Source organism: Monodon monoceros, unplaced genomic scaffold (assembly GCF_005190385.1).
Source record: "Monodon monoceros isolate NGI ecotype Baffin Bay Population unplaced genomic scaffold, NGI_Narwhal_1 Super_Scaffold_11, whole genome shotgun sequence".
Taxonomy (NCBI): Eukaryota; Metazoa; Chordata; class Mammalia; order Artiodactyla; family Monodontidae; genus Monodon; species Monodon monoceros.
The window spans coordinates 132,412,788-132,434,470 of NW_021703767.1; the positions used below are offsets into that span (position 1 = coordinate 132,412,788).

General features: G+C 52.3%; 1 protein-coding gene across 1 annotated transcript in view; it reads right to left on the minus strand.

Moving 5' to 3' along the window:
- Window positions 1–1,242: 1,242 nt before the first annotated feature.
- COLQ (collagen like tail subunit of asymmetric acetylcholinesterase) overlaps window positions 1,243–21,683 on the minus strand; it is a 43,305-nt gene continuing 22,864 nt past the window's right edge. Inside the window, exons 10-17 of the mRNA XM_029213750.1 lie at window positions 21,466–21,501; window positions 18,753–18,833; window positions 13,815–13,920; window positions 7,725–7,864; window positions 6,391–6,510; window positions 5,931–6,051; window positions 4,480–4,582; window positions 1,243–2,812 (exon numbers count right to left, since the gene is read on the minus strand). Of these exons, the coding sequence (XP_029069583.1) occupies window positions 2,743–2,812; window positions 4,480–4,582; window positions 5,931–6,051; window positions 6,391–6,510; window positions 7,725–7,864; window positions 13,815–13,920; window positions 18,753–18,833; window positions 21,466–21,501 (777 nt within the window). The 3' untranslated portion in view covers window positions 1,243–2,742. The remainder of the gene's footprint in view (window positions 2,813–4,479; window positions 4,583–5,930; window positions 6,052–6,390; window positions 6,511–7,724; window positions 7,865–13,814; window positions 13,921–18,752; window positions 18,834–21,465; window positions 21,502–21,683) is intronic.

A 21,683-nucleotide genomic window follows, 5' to 3' on the forward strand; every position in this document is an offset into this window, starting at 1 on the left:
ACCCTGTGGTTTATATCATACTTAAGTTGGATTTTCTGCTACTTGCCAACAAAAGCATCTGGACTGACACTGCCTCCTTTGGTGACAATATCTGAAGGCCCTGTCATATTCTCAGCCATGCCACGTGACAGCTTGAGAGTAGCCAACGGAATCCATCACCCCTCCAAGGACATACCCCGTCACAGCTGGAGGGCAGAATCCACACTCACCAGCGGTTAGAGTTGGAAAATTCAACCTCTGTCTCAAGTCTCTCAGATGAGGAAACTGAGGCTGTGGGAAGTGATGAACCAAGTATGAACGAGTAAGGGGCCTCCCACCAGCAGATGATCCCAGGAGGTGTTTCTGCGGCTGCCTGGCCTGCTGACAGGTGTCCGTGCTCCTGGCAAAGCTGCTCCCTATGCCGCGGAGTTAATGTTTCAGGGGAGGCACGGGTCCACCTTCCCCGATCTTTCATCTTTTCATTTCAGAATGCTGAAGGGGGAGAATGACTATTACTATATATATTCTCAACACATGTGACCTTGAATCCTTTCATTTCCTGAGCCTTTCAGAACACTCCCTAGAAATAGCTGGAGGCGGCCCCCCTCTAATACTGCAGGGTCCAGGGACAAGAGCACAGATGGTGGCTCCCACACGAAATGTCTGAGTATTCACATTAGGATCAAACTGACAAACTGTTACGCACTAAATAGGTTCTGCTTACACTTTCATGAAGACTGGAATTTTTAGATTCCTCAAAGTTTTCTGTGGCAGCACCAGGAGAGCGGGCCTCCCTGCCCCTGGCCCGTCTCACGCCAGGATGTGCGGCCTGTGTCTCCAAGCTCCATCTACCACCCCTGCAAAACAGCTTGTCCCTGGCCACCCCTCACGCTTACAGGTGTATGCGAGCCACAGTCAGGAGGACAGGCGCGGAGAGAGGGCTGTGTGGACCCGGAAGCAGGCTCAGGACCACTCGGGTGGAGAGTTAGGGTTCCCTGGGACCTGCAGCATGGGGTGTGCAAGTGTCACCGTGGCCCCGTGGGGAGGGTCATGGCCAGAGGAAGGCCAGAGTAGTGCCCTCCAAGGAGTGGGACCCAGGAGTGGGACCCAGGACTGGGCCACTCTTGGCCAGGTCCAAGGGCAGTACTGGACTTCCACTCTGTCCTATGCAAGATCATAAAGCAAGGCTGGGGGTGAGCAAGACCCGGCTTGGTGACCTTGGACCTCAGTTTCCTCCCTCGTCCCTGAGGGAGCAGGACTGCTTTCCATTCTAGAGCCCTCTGTCGAGTCTGGAAGCAGACTGGATTTCAGAGCCCTTATCCCATCCAGCAGTTCTGGGACACCAGCCCCAAACCGCCAGGGAAGAGAGAGCCACAGTAGGGAGGAACACCGCCTTTATTTCTTGATTTCCCATCCGGAGATGCCAGGATGAAGGTGGTGGCTTCACATGGGACAGATGTGGGCCATGGAACATCAGCCCGGGACTTGCAGTAGAAGCGGAGGGAGCCAGACTGACCCATGTGTCCACCCACCCCGGGGCTGATTCGCCCACGACTGGCCACCAGCACAATGCCAAGTGCCCAAGACGCAGGCCTTGTACACAGGCCCAGGAGTGTCCCTCCATCTGGTAGCAAATGGGCAAATCCCACCTGAGGTCTGCCGTGGGGGAGACGTCTTTCCCAAACAAAGCTAAGCCTCACTCAGGAAATACGGTGATGAAAGGCAGCTCACAGACACGCAGGGCTAACAATCCTGTAGAAACGGGGGCTCAGGCGCACGCACACGAGGACAAGACTATGCACCACGAAGACAGGGAGGGAGGTCACAGGGCTCACGGGAGTCAGCAGGCAGCCAGGAGCTGGCGCCCAGGACAGATGCCGTCTCTGCCTGGAGCATGTACTCAATCGTGGGGCCCAGATGGGAAACCAGGCGGCAGTTTCCTAAGGACTCAGGAAACACCAGTGGCCGGCCTGCTAGCCAATGTCCTGAAGGAGAAATGGACACGTGGGACATTCACAGGACGGAGGTCCAAGTGCGCAGAGCCAGGAGGTCAGGGTGGTACCGGGGATGGGGAGGCCTCGAGAGCAGCCCCTTTGGGAAACGTCGAAAAGAAGGCCACTGCTCTGCTTTCGTCTACACGGTAAGCACCCCAGCACCCCAGGGTTTGGCGGCGGTCTCAGTACTTATTCACAGTTGGGGCTCTGCCTGGGGAAGCTGCATCCACACGAGGCCGTGCTGGGCTGTGGTTAGCTGCGGGGTAGGGGGCTCCCTAGTTGGACCCAGATCTGGGGGCCACCCCCAAAGAACAGGCCCACTTCCCTGCTCTGTGGTTCCCAGGCCCGGGGAGCCCCGGCCAGCTGCCAGGTGAGAATGCCCACATTTCCAGAGGTCAGAGGAGACGAGAGGCCTGTGCCCCAGATGCCCCCAGCGGACGGGAGCAATCTCCAACAGTCTGTGTGCCTAACAGTGCAAAGCCAAGTCCACGATATTCGGAAGGGAGGGCCCCGCAGGCCGTCGGTCTGGCCGGAGGGTCGCGATGGGCGTGTGGAAGAGGCCCGGTACTTGGGGTTAAGACAGGATGCAGTGGTCCTAGTTTCTTCCAGTCGGACTGCGTTAAAAGCACATCTTAGCAGCAAGAGTTTGTCCTTGTTTCTGTTGCATGAAGGTGGTGGAAACCGGACCAGGACAGGGCGAGGTCAGTCTGCCGAGGGTGGAGAAGCTGCTGCCAGTTCCGTGGGTGTAGCCGCCTCCTCCCGGCGGCCCTCAGGTGAAGTAGCGACAGGGCGTGGAGTCGATGTAGCAGTACGGGGTGCACCGCAGGTCTCCGTACGACCTGAGGGGGGCAGACACGGGGCAGTGGGCAGGAGCCCCAAGGACACAGCCATGTTCTCAAAGGCCTCCTCTCGCAACTCTGGTCAAACCTCATCTGAGAGCTGCCCTACTGCCACCCTCCTAAGGGCGAGGGGCTCCAAGGTGAGGGGCTTGGGGCAGCTGAGTCCAGGCCTCTGGGGCTTCTCCCCTTGAGTCCATCTGAGGGATCTGGGGGAAAGGGGTTTGTAGGTAGCCTGGCTCTGAACGCAGCCTCTCAGGGAGAATCGGCCCTTTCTCCAGCGCTGTCCAGTAGACCACACTGCACTATTTCTGTGGCAGCCACTGGCCATATGTGGCTGTTGAACTCTTGAAATAAGGTTAGTGTGAACGAAGAATCGGATATTTAACTTTATTTAAATAGCTACGTGTGGCCGGGGGCTACCACGTTGGAGAGCACAGCCTACACGTCTGTAAGCCCAAGCGCTAATTCCGAGGCTGTGTTGTATTGATACACCAAGCCCACATTCACAAGCATCCCCTGAGGCTTCTCGGGACTAAAGAGTAACCACAGCGAGCGGCGGGGTAAGCCCTGGGCTCCACGTGTCCCTGTACCCCAGGTCCGACTGTCTACACTCAGCGGTGTCCTTCCATCAACTCTTTGGCAGGGGCCTGGCAGGAGCCTCCCTACTTCAGCGAGGGGCAGTGCACACACACACACAGATCCAGTGGAGTTCTGGCCCAGCCTACAGTGCTTGGAGTTTGGGGTCTGAGCTCCCCCAGCCCGGTTTGATTTGTTGCCCTGCGTTTGGGGGTGGGCATTGAGGCGACCTCCTTGGAGGAAAGAGACAGGCCTTGGGTCCTGGGTCCAAGCCTACAGAGGAGTGGGGCTGGAGGGAACGCCTGGACAGATGGACTCCTGAGGAGCCAGGGATCCACTCTGGGGCCAAGGGAGAAGCAGGATGTGGACTGGAAGAGGAGCGGCCTCCCTACCTTCCCTACAAGCTACGCAACTCTGGTCCTGTGAGCACTGGGGTAACAGAGCCCAGGAGAGCCCATTCTGGGCGTGGGATCATGCCTCACAGGGCAGAGGCCCTCAGCGGGCCTGGGAGATGTCCTCGTGGAGACCAGGACACTCAGGATACTGAGCCACGTGAACACCCACTGAGGGGTCTCAGAAACAGCTGCAGGGGGTGCTTGAAGGGAAGACTACATTCCTGGGGTTTTCTGGGAGGACTTTGGAGCCACCAAAGTTAGATACTAAGGCTGGTGGGATCTCATGTGTACCCACAGGCCTGCCCGGTGGTTCCAGAGAATTCAGGTTACAGATGCTTAGATTCTCTGAAATGCCCGGACCCCTCCCCGCTCCACCGGCCCCCTTCCCAGGCAGGCCCACTCCCAGGAGACCAGTGTGGTCACGGGAGCGACGGAGCTGCTCACCCAGGGGCCGCGGTGAGCTGCGGGCCCAGGCGGAGCTGGGGGTGGGTGACTGCTCTGAGTGGCATGTGGGTTTCTGTGTTTAGCACTGTCCCCCCGTGAGAGCAGGGACCATGCATGTGTTCTATGTCACCATACCTCAGAGTCCAGAAAGCCCCAGGAACACAGGCATTCAGGAATATTTGTGAAGGAAAGAGGAGTAGGCAGGAGGGAGGGAGGCCGGGGTGTGGTCACAGCCCGCGAGGTGGTCCCTACCCGGGGAGATAGGTCTCGCAGGTCAGGTGGCCGAAGTCAGAGCCGTCACAGTCCTCCACGCCCCTGTGCCGGTGACCATCTCCACAGTAGGCCCGGCGACAGCCTGAGGGGACACGGGAGGTGAAGCCCTGAGAGGGGGGCGGGGTGGGGGACAGCCTGGCAGGACCATGTGGCCTGAAGGAGCCCCCCCCCCCCATCCCACAGAGCCTGAACCCTCCTGCAGGGATGTCCACAAAGCTTCAGACCCCAATCCCACGGGAGGACACTGTTTCTGTCGCAGGACCACCGCGGGTTCCTGTGAGGTGAGGGTAGGGAGACGGGCACGTCACAGCCTTGGTGGCGCTTGTCTGTCTGCAGGGAGCTTCCTGTGTCCCTCGGGAGCCAGACCGTCTTCCACGGGGTCTCTGTTCTCACACCAGGGGAGGGGCCAGGAGTATGAACCCACCCTCATTTTTATAGGGCTTTGAGACTAGCTATTAGTTCCTTCCTGCTGTGTCATCTCCACGGGGGGCAGGGGGACTCCAGGCCGAGCCAGCATCCTAGGAATCACCGCCCAGGAACTGTCGCGGGAAGTGCAGCTACACGGAGAGAACCAGACACTGCATCCTGCGCCTGCCCCTGCGCACTCTCGTCCTCCTCTGAGCTCCTTGCTGGCGAGGAGCCCACCTTTGCACCTACACGTCCCCAGCCCTGGCTTCTCACAGCAGGACTTTAAAAACAACGCAGTGAAGGGATGTCGAGCCCTCACGGCACCCAGACAATCCATGCGCACGTCAGCTCACAGAATCTCACAGAATCTAAAGGCTTGAGCGTTCGGTGCGGTCGTACCCATTTTTCAGTTGGGGGAAGTGAGGCCCTCCATCACCCCACTCACCGTGTAGCCTCCTCTCTGAGCCTGAGGGTGACTCAGTGGCTTCCAGAGCCTGCGTCCAAACTCAATCTGAATCTAAAGCTCATGCTTTCCACCTCACCTCCTGCTTTTGTCACTTGATTTTTTTAAAAAAAAGAAGAAAGAAAAGCGATGCTTCAGCCCTATGCTGCCTGCCTGTCCCGGTAGCATCCATAAGCCTGAAGGTAGCCCAGCCACCCAATCCCCCAAACAGAGCTCTGCTATGAGGACTCTGTCTGCTAAAAGTGAGTCCTGATTCAGATTCTTGCCTTATCCCGTCTGCCTCTCAGCCCTGCATCACCTTTATCTTTTGATAAGAATTTGGATTAGAACGTGGTTTTTGCCAAGAAGTAGGATTCAAAAGAAAGGGAGGGCCCGGTGGCTTCTCTGGGGCCAAGATCCTTGACAGCAACCCCATCGCCTTGCTTGGACGGTGGGAGGGCTCACGTTTGGCCTGAGTAGCAGCCCAGCTCTGGCTCTAGAACTGTCCCAAACCAGCACAGCTGGTGTCCAGGGCTTGGCCTGACCCCACCTGGCGGCGGTTCAAGCTGGGGCCACTCACGGATGCAGTCGTCACCCACATCGCCGTTCCCGTCATCACACTCCTCCCCCGGCTGCAGGACCCCGTCCCCGCAGGAGCCGCGGTGGTCTACGGGGTAGTCCACAGGGTAGAAAGGCGTCAGCTGGCCAGAGAAACACAGCACGCACGGTTACCGGTACAGTGGGACAGGTAGCCGGGCACCGGGGACAGAGGGTCTGGGCGGGGGCAGGGCAGTGGGGGAAGGGCACGCCTCCCCTGTAGCCAGAGCTCTGTGGTTGGCAGGAAAGCTGTGCGAGGCTGGGAGCCTGTCTGGAGCCTTGGCCCAGAGCAGAGCTCCACGTGGGGAGCCAGGGCATGGCAAGCTCTCAGAGGCGGGCTGAGAGAGGGCGCTCAGACTTCCATGGAAAGCTCTGTGCCGGGCCTCTCCTTCCTTTGGAGATGCGTCCCTCTGCTGATGGGGTGTGTGCTGAGCGCCCCGTACCTGGATGGGGAGCCAGCCAAGGCTGTCCTTGAAGTACAGAGACCTCTGGTCTCTGCGGAAGGCAATGGCATGTTGGGTGTTCAATCTCTCAAGCTCCTCCTGGTTGTTGACCACAAATATCTGCCAGAGGAAACATTGGTGAGGATTCCAGGAAACACTTCTACAGAGGGGAGGGCGGGGGAAGAGCCAGAGGAGGAAACAATCCCTGACCTTGGGCTGGTGATCAGTGGGAAGGGCGGTTTGCTTTTACACTCCTGCATCCCTCCTGAAGTGGGGACCCATGTCTTGATTCCCACATCTTCCCAATCCAGTTCCTAATGGCTGAGTTTGAAATAAAAATATCTACCATGGTTTAAAATTTATAACATTTAAAATGTTACAAAAACTTGGGGACTTCTCCTGGTGGTCCAGTGGTTAAGAATCCGCCTTCCAAGGCAGGGGACGCACATTCAATCCCTGTTTGGGGAACTAGAATCCCACATGCCGTGGGGCAACTAAGCCTGCGCGCCGCAACAAAGATCCCGCGTGCCGCAACTAAGACCCAACACGGCCAAATAAATAAATATTTTTTTTAAAATGTTACAAAGACATAAATAAAAAGGTGATGTCATCTAATCAAATAATTCAACACCTGGAAATGATTCTTAACAAAAATCCTATACTCAAAGTGTTCATTACAGTGTTATTTCTATCAGGGAAAAGCTTGGGAGCACCTGATACCTATCTGACAATCGGGCTCTGGTTAAGTAAATCACAGCACAGCCACATGATGGACAGAGTACTACCTACCCACTCAAATTATGAATTGATGTCCAGGTTTACTTTAAAATAATCTAAGGTAGGTAGGTTGTCGTGAGTAAGTGTAAAAAGGAAACAAGATTAGCCGGGAGTTGATAATTGTTGAACTTGGGTAAAGAGTACAAAGAGGTTCCTTACGCTATTTGTTCTGCTTTTGTATTTATTTGAAGTTTTCTATACTTTTTTTTTTCTTAGAAAAGACAAAGAAGGGAATTCCCTGGCTGTCCAGTGGTTAGGACTCCGCGCTCTCACTGCCAAGGCCTGGGTTCAATCCCTGGTCGGGGAACTAAGATCCTGCAAGACGTACGGCACAGCCACAAAAAAAAAAAAAAGACAAAGAAAATACTCCAAAATAGACCCACAACCTTGGTTTTCTTCTTTTGATTTTCCCTTATTTTCCAAGTTCCTGTAACGAGCTTATGCCCAGTATAACGGAGGAAGTTTTACTAAAAGGCTTTTACAAAGCCCGGGGAGCATCAATCACGTGAAGAGTCCTGAGGGGTGACCACCCCAGATTCCGCCCAGAAGAGCCTTACCACAGGAACTCGTGGGGAACTGGGCCCATACGCAGACTCCCCGTAGGAAGGGTTATTCACATTCATGGGAGGGCCACAGAGACATCTTCCTGGAGGCCCGGGAAATCCTCTTTCCCCTTTGGGTCCCATTACAAGGTGTCCTAGGAAGCAACAGACTGCTGTTACTAGCAAAGGAAGAGAAAACCAAACAGCCCAGGGAGGTGTCAGCAACCTTCACGACAGAAAGAAGTTTGAAGTCCACAGTGTGGACTTCAGGGAGGCCTGGAGGAGAGGTCCAGAGAGACATTTCTGGTCCAAGGTGTGGGTCCCTTAACCACACTGGGTGTGACAACACCTTTCCCAACCCTCTTCCTCCCTTCCCTCTCTCTATACTTTGGAGACCAGACAGATGGGCATTCTACTTCCCAGTTGCCCTCACTCCTGGAGGTGACCGTGTGCCACAGTGTCAGCCAATGTAAGATCCATGGTGGGAGAAGGGTGAGTGTCTGGGGAAGTCTATCCTGATAAGGGAGAAGCATAGCTGGAGGGAGACACAGCTTCCTCCTTCTTCCTGTCTGGAAGACAAGACAAGATGTCTGGTGCTGCAGCAGCTGTGCTGCAACAATGAAGTAACAAGTGTGAGAAGAGAAGCCAGATCGCAGGGAAGACCAGGGCCTCATGGGGCCTGGGGCCCTGAGAGCGAGACCTAGAGGCTGAACTAAAGCCAGCCACTGTCCACCTCTGGACCTCTTTGTTGTAGGAGGGAAACAATCCCTATTTATGTTTAGACCATTATTAATGGGGACTTCTTCCTGATGAGTGCATTGCTGGCTGATAACTTTCACCATTTTTTTACTCATTTTATTTTGTTCTTATATATAGGAGTTTAACAAAGGGATTTCTGAATGTGGGTTTCTTTGATTTCTTCTGGAAGTAATGGAATGTTTGAAAATGCTCAGCCTATTTGTTCTTACCTGATTCTGAAAGAAGTGTCCGGAAAAGATATGATCAGGAAATTCACTCCCTGAAAGGTAGGAGGCCTACTAGGGTAGTAGTTCTCACCTTGACTTGTAAAGCCCCTGATGCCCAGGCCACACTCCAGACCAATTCCATCAGGACTGCTGAGAACGGAGCACGGGCATCCGTGTTTTTCAAAGCTCTCACAAGTGAGCACCGAGGTTGAGAGCCGTTGGTCTCGGGAAATGGTCTTTGCACAAAACCCCCCACCAGACTATCCTCTTCACCCACCATCCCTCCCTTCCCAGGCACCTCCTGGCTCACTCCTGATCTGGGTTCCTACATCACTTCCTCAGGGAAGCCTTTCTGAATCCTCACACTCTGTCCTGTTCACACTGAGTACAGTTTCTTAGTTCCCCAGGCCTTTTCTTCCTGGCACTTAACTCTGTGATTCTATTCACTGTGAGATTATCCAGGCCAGCTGGATCTCCCCCAGGAGAATGTCAGCTCCACAAAGGCAGGTGGATGCCTGTTTGCACTCATCAGGGCGTGGCACAAAGTAGGGGCACAGTACATGTTTGATAACTGAATGAATGAATGCAGACTAACTGGAAAGGGAAGGTCTTCAGAAAAGACTAGAGGTCCCATTCCAGCTGGCAGAAAAGTGCTAGAGCCAGAGCCACCAACAGGGAGAGAAGAAAGAGAGGAAAAGATGGGCACTGAAAACAGAAATAAGTACCCCTCCTGCTGGGAAAATAAGGGGGAGCTTGGAGATCAGCCAGTCATTGGTTTTAGGTTGTATTACTGTATCAAGGGCAGTCAGCAATTGGGGACATGGTTTGCAGATCCCACAAGGGTGGGGAGAAAAATGACCCTGGGGGGAGAGGTCTGGTCAGAACCCCGAGGAAGCAGCTGCAACTGGAGGAGGAGACCCCAGCAGGAATGCCCACACCCTGAGCCTTCCTGAGCTGGTGGACAGATGTGTCCAAGATGGGGATGCTGCCAGCCGGCCGGGAAGGGAGGCTTGCTAGCATCTTACACCAAGTTATGGTCGCTCGTTCTAACAAGAAATACAATCTGGGAGGAACGCCACTCTCATGCTTGGAGGGACAGAGACCCCACTAGCTCAGGAATGTTCTGGGGAGTTAACCAAGGATGGGAGAGCATGGGAGCCGCCTTCCAGCAGGCTCTGTGACCGCCAACTTCTCCTCCAGAACCACAGCCTCAGAGAGGCTCAGGAGTTTGTCCCATTATCCAGCTAATTAGTGGTGAGGCTGAGATTTGAGTTCATGTTTGACTTAACACTATGCCATTCAAAAGACACGTGTCCAAGAATACTGATGCTCGCAGGAAGCTGGCAATTCCCAGGTACCACAATGATTCACTTATGCCCTGTCTGGGGTCAGGAAGGACTCAGCCAAATTTGTAATTTGGTTATTGCAAATTACATCCTAAAGGCATTTTGCCGTGGTTCCCTCCCCCGTCTCCATCCCCTCTTTCTTGGTTAACTTGGGTAATGAGAAGCTCCTGCCCCCTCCATCTCCCCAGAACCGTCCCGCCCCCCAGCACCAGGCACCAGAAGCAGAGGTGGCCTCCAGATAGGACGACAGGATGTGGCAGGGAGCCTGCTTCCTGCCCCCCTCCCCCCCGCCATCATTTCCCTGCCGCTTCCTCCCAGCTGTCCAAGGGCATCCATTACCCCTGCCTGCTTCCTGCCAGGCTGCACTGAAGGGCACAGCAACCCAAACTTCCCCAACTCAGCCCCTCGGAGCTTGTCCGGCGGGCAGCCTCTCCCCCATCCCCGGCAGCTGGAGGACCCAGCTCTGCATCTTTGCTCAGGGAGCCTCCCATCTCCACTGGCCGCTGCAGTGGGAGCAGGTCTGAGGGGTAACCTGGGAGAAGGCAGAGGAACCATGGAGTCGTCTCCATGTCACCCCCATCCCACTCTACCCCTGCAGAAGCTGCATGGCTACGTGGGAGGGTCTCGGGACCAGGAGTCACAGGCCAATTCTGGACCAGGAGTGGCCACCAGTCGGCTCTGTGACCTTGGGGAATCTCTGTGATCTCTGAGGCTCAAAGTTCTCATCTATAAAGAGAAGGATGGACCAGACCAGGCAGTTTAACCCGGGGTCCACAGAGCCTGAGGATATCCCAAGGTGGATCGGGGGCAGGGGGTCTGGAGCTCTGGGAAGCAGTGAGCAGTATCTTGGGTATAGGTAGACACATTTTTTTCCTGAGAGTGGAACTTTATCAGGCTCTCAAAGGTAGTCTCAAAAATCGCTATGGAGGCCTGTTCCAACTCCTGAGGATGACCCAGCTGGTCCTGGGCACAGGAAGGTCTCTTTTAAATTCCTCCCCCTCCTTCTCTACCCATCCCCCCAAAAACATTTCTGAAGAGCAGAATTCTTGCACCATTTTCTTCAGCAGCCTCACTCTGGGAGGTTCCCCAGAGGGGAAATGACCCAAAGGAAGGCACAGGGAGGGGACATCAGTCAAAGAGCTGGCCCGCATCCTGCTTGGCTGCCATGCAATAATCCAGGTGGGACAGCCCGAGAGTCAAAGTAGACCAGGTGTGTGAGCACCTGCAGGGGCCAGCCCCACGCACCCCACCTGCCCGGCGCCATGCGGATGCAAAGCTGACTTGGCCAAGACCCTACCTCAAGGACCTGCCATCTAGAAGGAAGAGGAAACACATCCTCAGAAAACAGTTAACAGTGGAGGGGCCGTAGCAGATGCAACGTGGGACTGGGGCCCAAGGGAAGGAGACTCATCCCGTTAGGGACCAAGAAGGCCTTATTGAAGAGACTGCTTTGAAGGAAGGAGAGGAGTTGGTGGAGTGGACCAGAGCAGCGGTCCCCAACGTTTTTGGCACCAGGGACCGGTTTCCTGGAAGACAATTTTTCCACGGACCCGGCGGGTAGGGGTAGGGGGATGCTCCAGGCGGTAATGCGAGCGATGGCGAGTGGCAGATGAAGCTTCACTCGCTCGCCACTCACCTCCTGCTCTGCGGCCTGGCTCCTAACAGGCCTGGGGGTTGGGGACCCCTGGACCAGAGGATGACGGGAACACTATTTCAGGCCACGTGGACCCAGAGGGACTGTAGGAATATGCTCCAGCTCAACAGACAGCAGAGTCCGCTGGAGGGCAGAGGGCACTGAGGCTGGGATCTGGCAGAGGATGGGGTGGTAGAGAGGGAAGGGGGTGGGCATACCAGGCTGAAAGACAAGGTGCCGGGAGGACCAAGGAGAGAAAACAGGATTACGTTGGCCCTGCTACAGGGATGGGGTTGGCAAGACAAAACAGCGGGCATCTGAGGGGGCTGCTGAGGGTCTCCAGGCCCTGCCCTTCTCACCCCACCCCAGGCCCTAGGAGGGAGACAGGATTCAAGTCAGATACACACAGTGGGACCAGTAAGGCCTTAGTTTGCTGAGCACGCCCCCCCAACCGCACGCCTCCTGGCTATTCCTCAGTTTTGTGAGCTCCTAAATACCCCAAGGGTCAAGAGCATCCCTTCCAAAGGCAAAACCCGGGCTTCAGGCCATGCTCCCAGCCTCTGGGGTCGGCAGCTCAGGGTCATGGGCTCAAGTGGAACGTTATGTGTCCGAACCGAGGAGGGAAAGGACTGGCTGGAAGAACCTTCATCCAGATCATCGATTCAATGCAGGGAAACAGGGTCTGGGCATGGACACAGGGCCTGAGGTGCATCTCAATCCAGCTCCCCTAACAGTTAGAAATAAGGGTGGCAGGATAACTCATCACAGTAATTGATGTTTTTTCTTCCATTATTTTTTCGTTCCTGACTTCAAGGAGGTGGCAAGACTTTGTGCTTTCTTGCTCTTGCTGAGAAACAGGTACTGTTTGAAGACTTCTGCCTTCTGTTCTCAAAAGAGAAAAGCTCCTAAGGGGGTGGCGCTGTATGAGGAGTGTGAGGAGGGAGGGGCTGGAGGACAGAAAAGGAAGGATCACCCCACATGTGGGAGCACGGGGACCCCCAAATCCTGGAGGAGAGCCAAGGTCTCAGGAGGGACGGCTGTGGGGCCTTCCTGGGAAGATTGAGCCTTGGGGAGCAGGATTCTCAGGCTTGGAGATGATCTGATAGCCAAGCCTGGCGTGAGGAAGGTGGTCACGTGTCTGACCGTGTGGCCTTGGGCAACAGGCATTTCAGAGGTGAATGGGGCAGATCAAGGGCTGGTCACCTCCCGTGATGTTTATCTGCCATAACTCCCCAGGATCTTTGTCCCACGGTTCTGTGGCAGTTGAAGAAGTGGAGAAAACCCCATTAATGCCTGAGACTGAATTTCCCAGGCATCCTAGCAGGTTAGAGTCTCAGAGCCAGTTTTCATTTGGTTTAAAGGATTAACAAAATGACATTTCTTGACCTTCCCATGATGTGGTTGTAAACACTTCCCCACAGTGGGGAAAAGTGCACTTTGGGATTTTTAAATGCCTTCATTTTCTTAAGAAAAGAATTAGAATAAAAATTTTGATTCCTTTTGTATAACTGAGGACAAAGAATCTTGCACAGTCAGTAAACAGTATTCTTGGACGTAGAGCTGCTGTGCTTATATAGATGATGTGCTATGAAGGCCTTCCTCTGAGCTGACAAACTAAATAAGAGGCTTAGCTCCTCAAATTAAGCAAGGTAAAACAAGGTAGCAGTGTACCTGTACCCTCTTCAATGGTAGACTTTTATTCCTTTATAGTGATTTCTTTCTATATTCGATGCACATCTGTAAGGACTCTTTTATAACACTGTGTAAGACAGAAAAATTTGCAATGTCATCTTTACTTCTAGGTTTAAGAGCATTGCTTGGAGCCATGAAACGTTCTTCTAGAAAAGGGTGTTAGTTGATGCAATACTTGCCTGTTATTTTTCACTTAAAGTGTAAATGACATCACCAATGTGATTTTTTTTTCTTTTTCACTCCTCTATTTGTTCTCCCAAATCCCAAAACAAAGCCAGAATAGTGTTTATCTCTCTCATGTAAAATTTAAATGGGTCTAATTGTGGATAAATTAGAAATATATTGAAATGCTTCAGGCATTTTCCAACTCAGAACACCAGGCAGGCCTCTGCTGACATCTCCCTGTGCTCTCTGGGAGGCTGGCCAGGAGGGCAACAGCGTGGATCAGGTGAAGCAGTGTAGCTCTTACCTGCAGACGGGGGACCCGGGGGTCCTGGGGCGCCCGGACGGCCAGGTTGACCAGAAGGCCCAGGTTTGCCTGGTGGGCCCATAACTCCACTATCTCCCTTCTGCCCCTGACAGAGAGAAAGGTAGAGCCCATTATAAGAGCAGGACATGACAAACCTCCCCCCCAATTCATCTCTAAATTAGGGGCCACCTTGCACTTTGGAGCAAGTACCAGGGGGAGGATGCAGTCCCAGAGGTCCCAGAGGGACCAGCAAGCTCCTAAAAACCTCAGGGCAAGTGACATTTGAGACAGTGATGGATGCATGTTTATAGACATTACTTTTTTTAAAAAAATTGAAGTATAGTTGATTTACAATATTGTGTTAGTTTCAGGTGTACATCGTAGTGATTTGGTGGGGTTTTCTTGGAGATTATATTCCATTATAGGTCATTACAAAATATTGAGTATAGCTCCCTGTGCTACACGGTAAATCCTCGCTGCTTATCTATTTTATGTATAGTAGTGTGTATCTGTTAATCCCATACCCCTAATATGCCCCTCCCCCACCCCTCTCCCCTCGGGTAACAGTAAATTTGTTGTCTACAGACATCACTTCTTGCTCTGTCCTAGACACATAGGAACCAATCCAAACCACACTCCTCACTGGGCAGGTGAGGAAAGAAAGGCTCAGGAAAGAGCAGGGATTTAGGCCAGTCACCTGGCATCAGGCCTCTGCCTGCTCATCAGGACAATTTCTGTCTCAGCACAAGAGCTGTTCCCACCCCGTGGCCTCTTGCTGCTCTCAGGATAAAGACCCAGCTCCTTACTGGAGCCTCCATAGCCCTGCATGGCCAGGCTTTCCACGCGTGTCCCAGGCTTTTGGTGTTCTTGGTCTTCAACAGCACCATGCGTTTTCTTTCCCTTCTCCAGACTCTTCTCTCGGCCCCAAACCCCTCTTCCCACCCTTCTGCCTAGCTAACTCCCTCCCATCTTTCAGCTCCCAGCTAAAATACAGTTGCGGCAAAGCCTTCCTTGACCTTGCCTGACCAAGTCAGTTCTCCCTGTCATGGGCCCTTTTCCTTCACGGCCTTTATCCCTGATCATAACTACCATTGTTCGTGTGGTCATTTCCTCTGTGTCTCTCCAGGAGACAGAAGCTCCCTGCGGGCCAGAATCTGTTTTGTTCACCTCCTTTCCCCAGACCAAATGGGGAAGGAGGAGAAGCTGAACACACAAAGCGAATGTAGTTTGTTGGCTCTAGGTCGAGAGATCTAGGTTTTCATCTTGGCCATGAGACCCTGGGTAACTCACGTTGTTGCTCTGTGCCTCAGTTTTCTCATCTGTGAAATGGGGCCAGGCAATATACACCTGCACAGGCTTGCTGTGAGGCTAACAGAGATCTCAAAGGTGAAAAAGTGGTTGCACTTGGCTTTGTGGGCCAAGCTGATTATCATAGCAACTGGCTCGGTTTCATCTTTTTCCCACAGTTAGAAAAGTCCTGATTCTTAACGAAAGGCACACCTGCAGGTATAGTCTTTCCACACAGCATGTCCTCTTTGTTGTCTGCTCTGGGAGGGTTAAGAGCACACATCTCCCCCCAGAGCTGCCCTTAGGAATGACCCCAGAAACCAAGGATGGCACACCTGTAGATCCTTCCCCTAAGCCATTTGCTAACTGTCCACTCGTGCCCGGGGCCCGACCAGGACAGTGACTGGTGCCTGATGGCTTTGGCCTGGTCCCCTTCATACCCTTGTGCTGTGGCTACCTCGCCCACCTAATGAAACGTAACCTTCGCCAAGCCTGGGGAACAGGCAGGCCGGGCACGCCTTTCACCACCATGTGATGTGTGACCTGCCGCCTTGTCAACATGGCCCTGGGGGCGCTCTTGGCAATGTCCAAGGAGTTCTTAAACACTTAATGCGGGATCGTGAGGTCAGAGTTTGTCTCCAGTTCCACCCTCATGGACGGAGTCTTAAGCCTTGCCTTAGCATTCCGTGGGGCAACCAAGATGGGTCCCAGATGGCAAAGGAAGTCACACCGTCTTAATATAGCCACAGCGAAGTCTTGTTCTTCTAAGAGCCACATCAGCTGGCTCTGAGCACAGGAAGTGCCACAGCTTGAAGGAGCTGGGAACGCTCCTTGTTCTGACCTCAGCGGTAATCAGATATTCTGCTGCTCAGCCATCTATTCAGAACAGCCTCGTCCCTGTGAGCGAGACTCACTGAGTAGTGCTTTCCAGGAAAAGCATTCCTTTTTTTTTTGTTTTTGCGGTACGCGGGCCTCTCACTGTTGTTGCCTCTCCCGTTGCGGAGCACAGGCTCCGGACGCGCAGGCTCAGCGGCCACGGCTCACGGGCCCAGCCGCTCTGCGGCATGTGGGATCTTCCCGGACCGGGGCACGAACCCGTGTCCCCTGCATCGGCAGGCGGACTCTCAACCACTGCGCCACCAGGGAAGCCCAAAAAGCATTCTTTATTCCTTTACTGCCACCAAGTCTGGTGATTCCCGTCAAGGAAGTTGTGTCTCCGTGACTGAAGATTTGTGTGATAAAGTCAAGAGCTGCTCTCCTGGGTCTGCCCGGAGGCCAGGCCTAAAGCAGGAGGGTGATGTGAAGATTGCTGTGGAGAAGCTGGTCTCAGATCTCCAGGTTCTAACCCTGCTTGGAAGCTGGCTTGGCTGGGGGTCCTGGGTGGTCAGGCCACTTCCCTGGCCCCCGGTTTTCTGGTGACTACATGCAGGGAATTGGGTCGGTGGTCTCTAAAGTCCTTCTGGATCTGCAGTTCTTACTCCTGGATCCCCTTCCAGATTTCTGATTCCAGGATTTGGGTTGACTTTCCATAACCTCCAGAGACTCTTAGCACCATGGCTCAACAAACACTCTGTATGTAAGACTCTACTAGGCAATTAATTCATGACAAAAAAAAGAAGTATCATGGCCCGCTCCCAAGGCTGACGAGTCCAGTCTAGGCTGGAGCACACTCGGGTGTCTGTAACGTCTCTGGAGGAAGATGAGCTCATTTCCCTAACTTCTCTGAGCTCCCAGATGTGTTTCTGGTGTCGTTTTTAAGATTGCTCCAACGAAATCATTCTCAACAGGGTCGGCCCTAACCAGGACAAGACAAACACTGCCCAAGGAAAGAACTAGATGACAGAAGCCAACCGGCTTCTCAAACCCCAAGCATAACACATTCTGGATGGAATGCAGCAGTAGTGGAGAAAACGATTTTTTTGAAAAGATTTTTCCTTTTTTCTTCTTTTTCTGAGCCTAGTTTTTAGGAAATTAGTATCTGTGGCATCATTGTGAAGCCACCCATGGCCATGCCACCAACTGTAAATCTTTAAAAATTAAACTGCAACATTGTGACTTCAAAAGTCATCATGGGGGCTTCCCTGGTGGCACAGTGGTTGAGAGTCCGCCTGCCGATGCAGGGGACACGGGTTCGTGTCCCGGTCCGGGAAGATCCCACATGCCGCCGAGCGGCTGGGCCCGTGAGCCATGGCCGCTGGGCCTGCACGTCCAGAGCCTGTGCTCCACAACGGGAGAGGCCACAACAGTGGGAGGCCCGCGTACCGCAAAAAAAAAAAAAAAAAAAGTCATCATGGAAGCTGATTCATCAGGTTGGAGTCTATGTCTTTCCTAAGTTCATTTCGAAAAGACCAGAATTGGCTTTGTAGTGTTACCGTGGTTCTGAATCCCGGTGCACATTAGACTCATGTGGGGCTTTAGAAACAGCAATAACCCATGCTGCAGCCCCAGTTGTATCAGAGTCTTTGGGAAGTAAGGTCTCGACATTGGGGAAGAGGAGAGGCACACTTGGGACCACCACCAGTGCACCAGGGGCAGGGAATCTGTATTTAATCGGCCCCCACGATGATTCTGATGGAAGCCAGAGTCTGAAAGCCACAGATCTAGCCTAAGGAAAGAATGGAAATGTGCCCAAACACGTTCACTTCTCAACATTATTTATAATTTGGTTAGGCTTCTCTTGTCCAAGCTATCTACTCTGGTTACTTATTTACCAAAATCGATGCAGAGATTTAAAAAAATGTTTAAGAGTAAGAGTGCTTAATGAATGCAGTAACAAGTTAAAATGTGTGTGTTGTGATTTTTAAGTTAAAAGTTTAGGATACAATAAGTATATATCGGATATAAAAGGAACAAACGACTAGGAAGTCCACGGAAGCAATAATACTGGAAGGAAGTGTACATACATGGTAACATGGTTGTACCTGGGTGTTAGGTCTTTAGATGATTTCCTTCCTAGTTTTCTGAATTTTCTGTTTTCTGTGATGATCATATATTACATGTATAATGGGAAAGGAGGTAAAAAGCCAACAGACTGGCAAACAAAAGAGTAGGGGTCACACATGTCTCATTCGAGCAAAAGGGAGAGGTTCTCTGAGGCCCTGGGGACAGCTCACATCACATGGTTTGACACAAGAGCCTGCTGACCAGGGGAATTCAGAATGAAAACTTTCCCTAAACCCTGAATAGTGCCAATAAAGGGGTCATTTACAAATGGGGATCTTGAGTGAGGAGAAAGCACCCTATTGTTGAGACCCAGCAGATCCTTGAACAGCAGGGAAAAATCTGGGCTGATTCCAGAACTCCATCTGCATCTGGGGCACTGAGGCAAAAAGCAGGTTTTCTGGGCGAACGAGCAGACCTGATTTCCACTCCCAGTTGCCTGGGATAAGACAGACCTGTTCTTATGAACCGAAGACCCACTCCTGCCTCTAGCCTTGACACAGCTGGACGGGCATCCTACCCCATCCGCCTCGCACTCCCGCCTCGGTGGAGAGCCCAGGCGCCCCGGAAGGGGGGCTGCTACTGCCCCCCAGCCCAGAGGATGCTGGAGACTGTGTCCCCGCAACGTCCCTGACCTGTCCGCCCCGCCCTGCCCACCTCTCTACACCCGCACCCCAGCTCAGGAGGTCCGGTGAGCCCTGGGATCCATACCTGCTTGCCTCGTTTTCCTGGTCTTCCTGTGGGCCCCCGGTGGCCTGCTATCCCGGGCTCGCCCTTTGGTCCCATTTCACCCTGGAAAGAAGAAAGAGAAGCAAGAGAGGAACGAGGAAACAAGGAGCAATCTCAGCTCCAGGTCGATCCAATCTCTGGCCACGGGGCCTCTCCTTGCTCACTCCCAGTCTTGTCCAGGCGGGCTGCTCTGGGAGGTTGGGAGAGCGATGAGGTCGTGTGAAGGGAGAGAAGTTTTTCAAGGAAGAGGACGGGAAGGAGAATGTTACCGTGGGTGGGGAGGTCACTATCTGAGAGAGACAGCTGCCGGGCGGCACACATTTTGGTTCCTAAATCCCCATCCAGAGAGGCTAGGGTGGGAGGCGCCTGCATTTCAGTCCCCTGTGCCTGGGACACCGATGGGGGAAATGCCTTCTCTCTTAGTTGAAATTTTATGCTGTGCTTTGCTTTGTTTTTAGCACAAATTCAGATCTATGGGTTTTTGAATGATTGGACACAGTTTTGACGACTATCATCTTTGGGATGTTTTTGCTCACGTTATATAATTCCCCACTCTTCAGTAAAAAGCTGGTTTGAGTTCCACCTCACTCCCATTTGATTCAGATAAAACCTCTTAGTGGGAGAGATGTTCCAGACACAAGTTCATATACTCAATCTAGTTATTGTAAAAGGCACAGAAAGCAGCGTAAGCAACAGTCCTAATTGAAAAGCTCTATTTGGAACCATCGGAACCACATGTATCAACTGCAGAGTTCCAGAGTTTAAGGCCAGCCTTTTGTAAAACCCGTCTCTCCATTTTGGTTCATCCCCTCCTTCCCCGTGCTCTTCCAGGATTCCAGGTCCACTGGTGGCTTCTTCGGCTCATGAACCCACCCCACAGGGCATCCTTCCTACCCCCAGTAACCCCTCCATAGCCCAGAAGGCACCACACAGCTAAGCTTAGCAACAGCAGCCATGAGAGTTTCTGTTAGGCCACAGCTGGTGCCCGTGAAGAGCTGACCCGGCCACTCAGACGAGGATAAACGCCCGGACGACTTCTCCCAGGAAGGCCAGAGGAGGTACAACACAATGGAAAATTCCAGGGAACACCAATACACAGTAAGGACCAAGCATAAAGCTCTGAAATTACCTGTTGGCTCAGCCAGTATAATGAATTTGTCAAGCTACCAACATTTTGCCTCACCGAGAATTGTCCCTAAACCTACGATTTCTTTCCCGTCCGTCACGTCCTTCGGCCTGCTAGGATAGGGTGGATTCTCTGTGGCCATGGAGATGTTTGCATAATTTTCCTTGGCTGTTTAGAGGGGGCGGAGAGGTATCTTGTTTGGCTGGGAGAAAACAGCAGCATAAACAGCATCATTTTTTGGAAAAGATCGTCTGAAGAAAGTGTGGTCCTTCTCTTCACCAGCTGGAAGCAGCCAGTAATGTCTTGATCTAATTTCTCTCCAAAGACCTAATTATGGTCATCACATCAGCTCTGTCTTAAACAGGCTGCCCTGGGAGGGAGAGAGAACTCTGTACGGCAAGTCTAGTAAATGGCGCAGAGACCAGAGAAGCTGTCATACTTAATTTTACAGGAATGTATGTCCACTGTTGCAGTGAATGAAAACCTAGACTAAGTATTTTAAAATAAAATTATTTGTCTCTCTTAATGTTTCCTTTCACTTGCTTATATAATTAATCTATTTATTTTTAACCCAACACTCTATGTAGGTAGCAGAGACAGAGGTTTTGACAGCTTTAGGCAGTGATAAATTACAATCATGTCGGATGATTGAAATTATTTAAATATGATCTACTGACAAGAGAAAGTCAGATAAAAATTGTTCATTCAGGTTTGGAAAATAAAATTTTAAGGCGAACCTGAAAACAATTTAGAGTTCTAAGAAAGCATCCCATTTGCCTGTTTGAAGAATATCATGCTCTGAGGCTTAGGCAAAAATAAGTTTCCAATGTCAGTGCCTTACAGCATGAGGAACCACCATTGTGATGGTGGTTGTCCTAAGTGATCATTCAAGCACCCTTTCTCTGACACTCCCCTCGCCCCCGCATACCTCTTCCTTAACCTTAAGTAAAAGTTTAAAAAAAATCTGTCACTCAGTTGCCACTTTCACAGTTTTTATCACATCTGCACACCATTCTATTGTTATTCACTGAATATTTTTTCTTTAAGTCAACCAAACTAACTCCTTTTTTATTAAGCCTTGTCCCAAGCAAATCCCACTAAATACTTAAATAGATAATAAATTTACCTATCAAATAAAAAATGTTTCAGCTGTCACCCACTAAAATAACTCTGTGGGCCTCCGGCAGTGCATGTGCCCCCTTGAAGGAGCGCTGAGCTGGGTGCAGGCAGCAGTGGTCTCAAACCCACACCAGGGCCCTTGAGCACTGCTGCTCCAGTCTGAGTACCCGGGCACAAAGCTTTCTGCTTTTGAACAGTCCCATAGCCCTCTGACAGACAGAAGATGCAGGGAACGCCTCTCTGCCCTCAGGTGGGGAATCCCTTCCTCCCACTGAGCTGGAGGGAGGTCCCACTGATGCATTCAACAACTTGCTCCCCTTTCAAACCAGAAACTTCCACAGTGAAACCCGCTTTTCATGCCTGATGAATGGAGAGGCAGACCTCTTTTCGCTGTGCTTGGAAGGTCTAATTTGTTACTGAGACCTATTTTTACTACTTCTAGGTACTTACTTTCTGCCCCAACATTCCAGGAAGTCCTGGGAAACCCTGTGAAGAGAACAACAAATACAGTGACTGCCTCTGAAATAATGCTTGAAAGGGCTGAGGAAGAGTTTGGTCAGCTCTTCAAGATAAAGTCCTGTCAGTCAGCCAGCCAGCCAGTCAGCCAGTCGGTCAGTCAGTCAGTCAGTCAGTCAGCCAGTCAGTCAGCCAGTCAGCAAGTCGGTCAG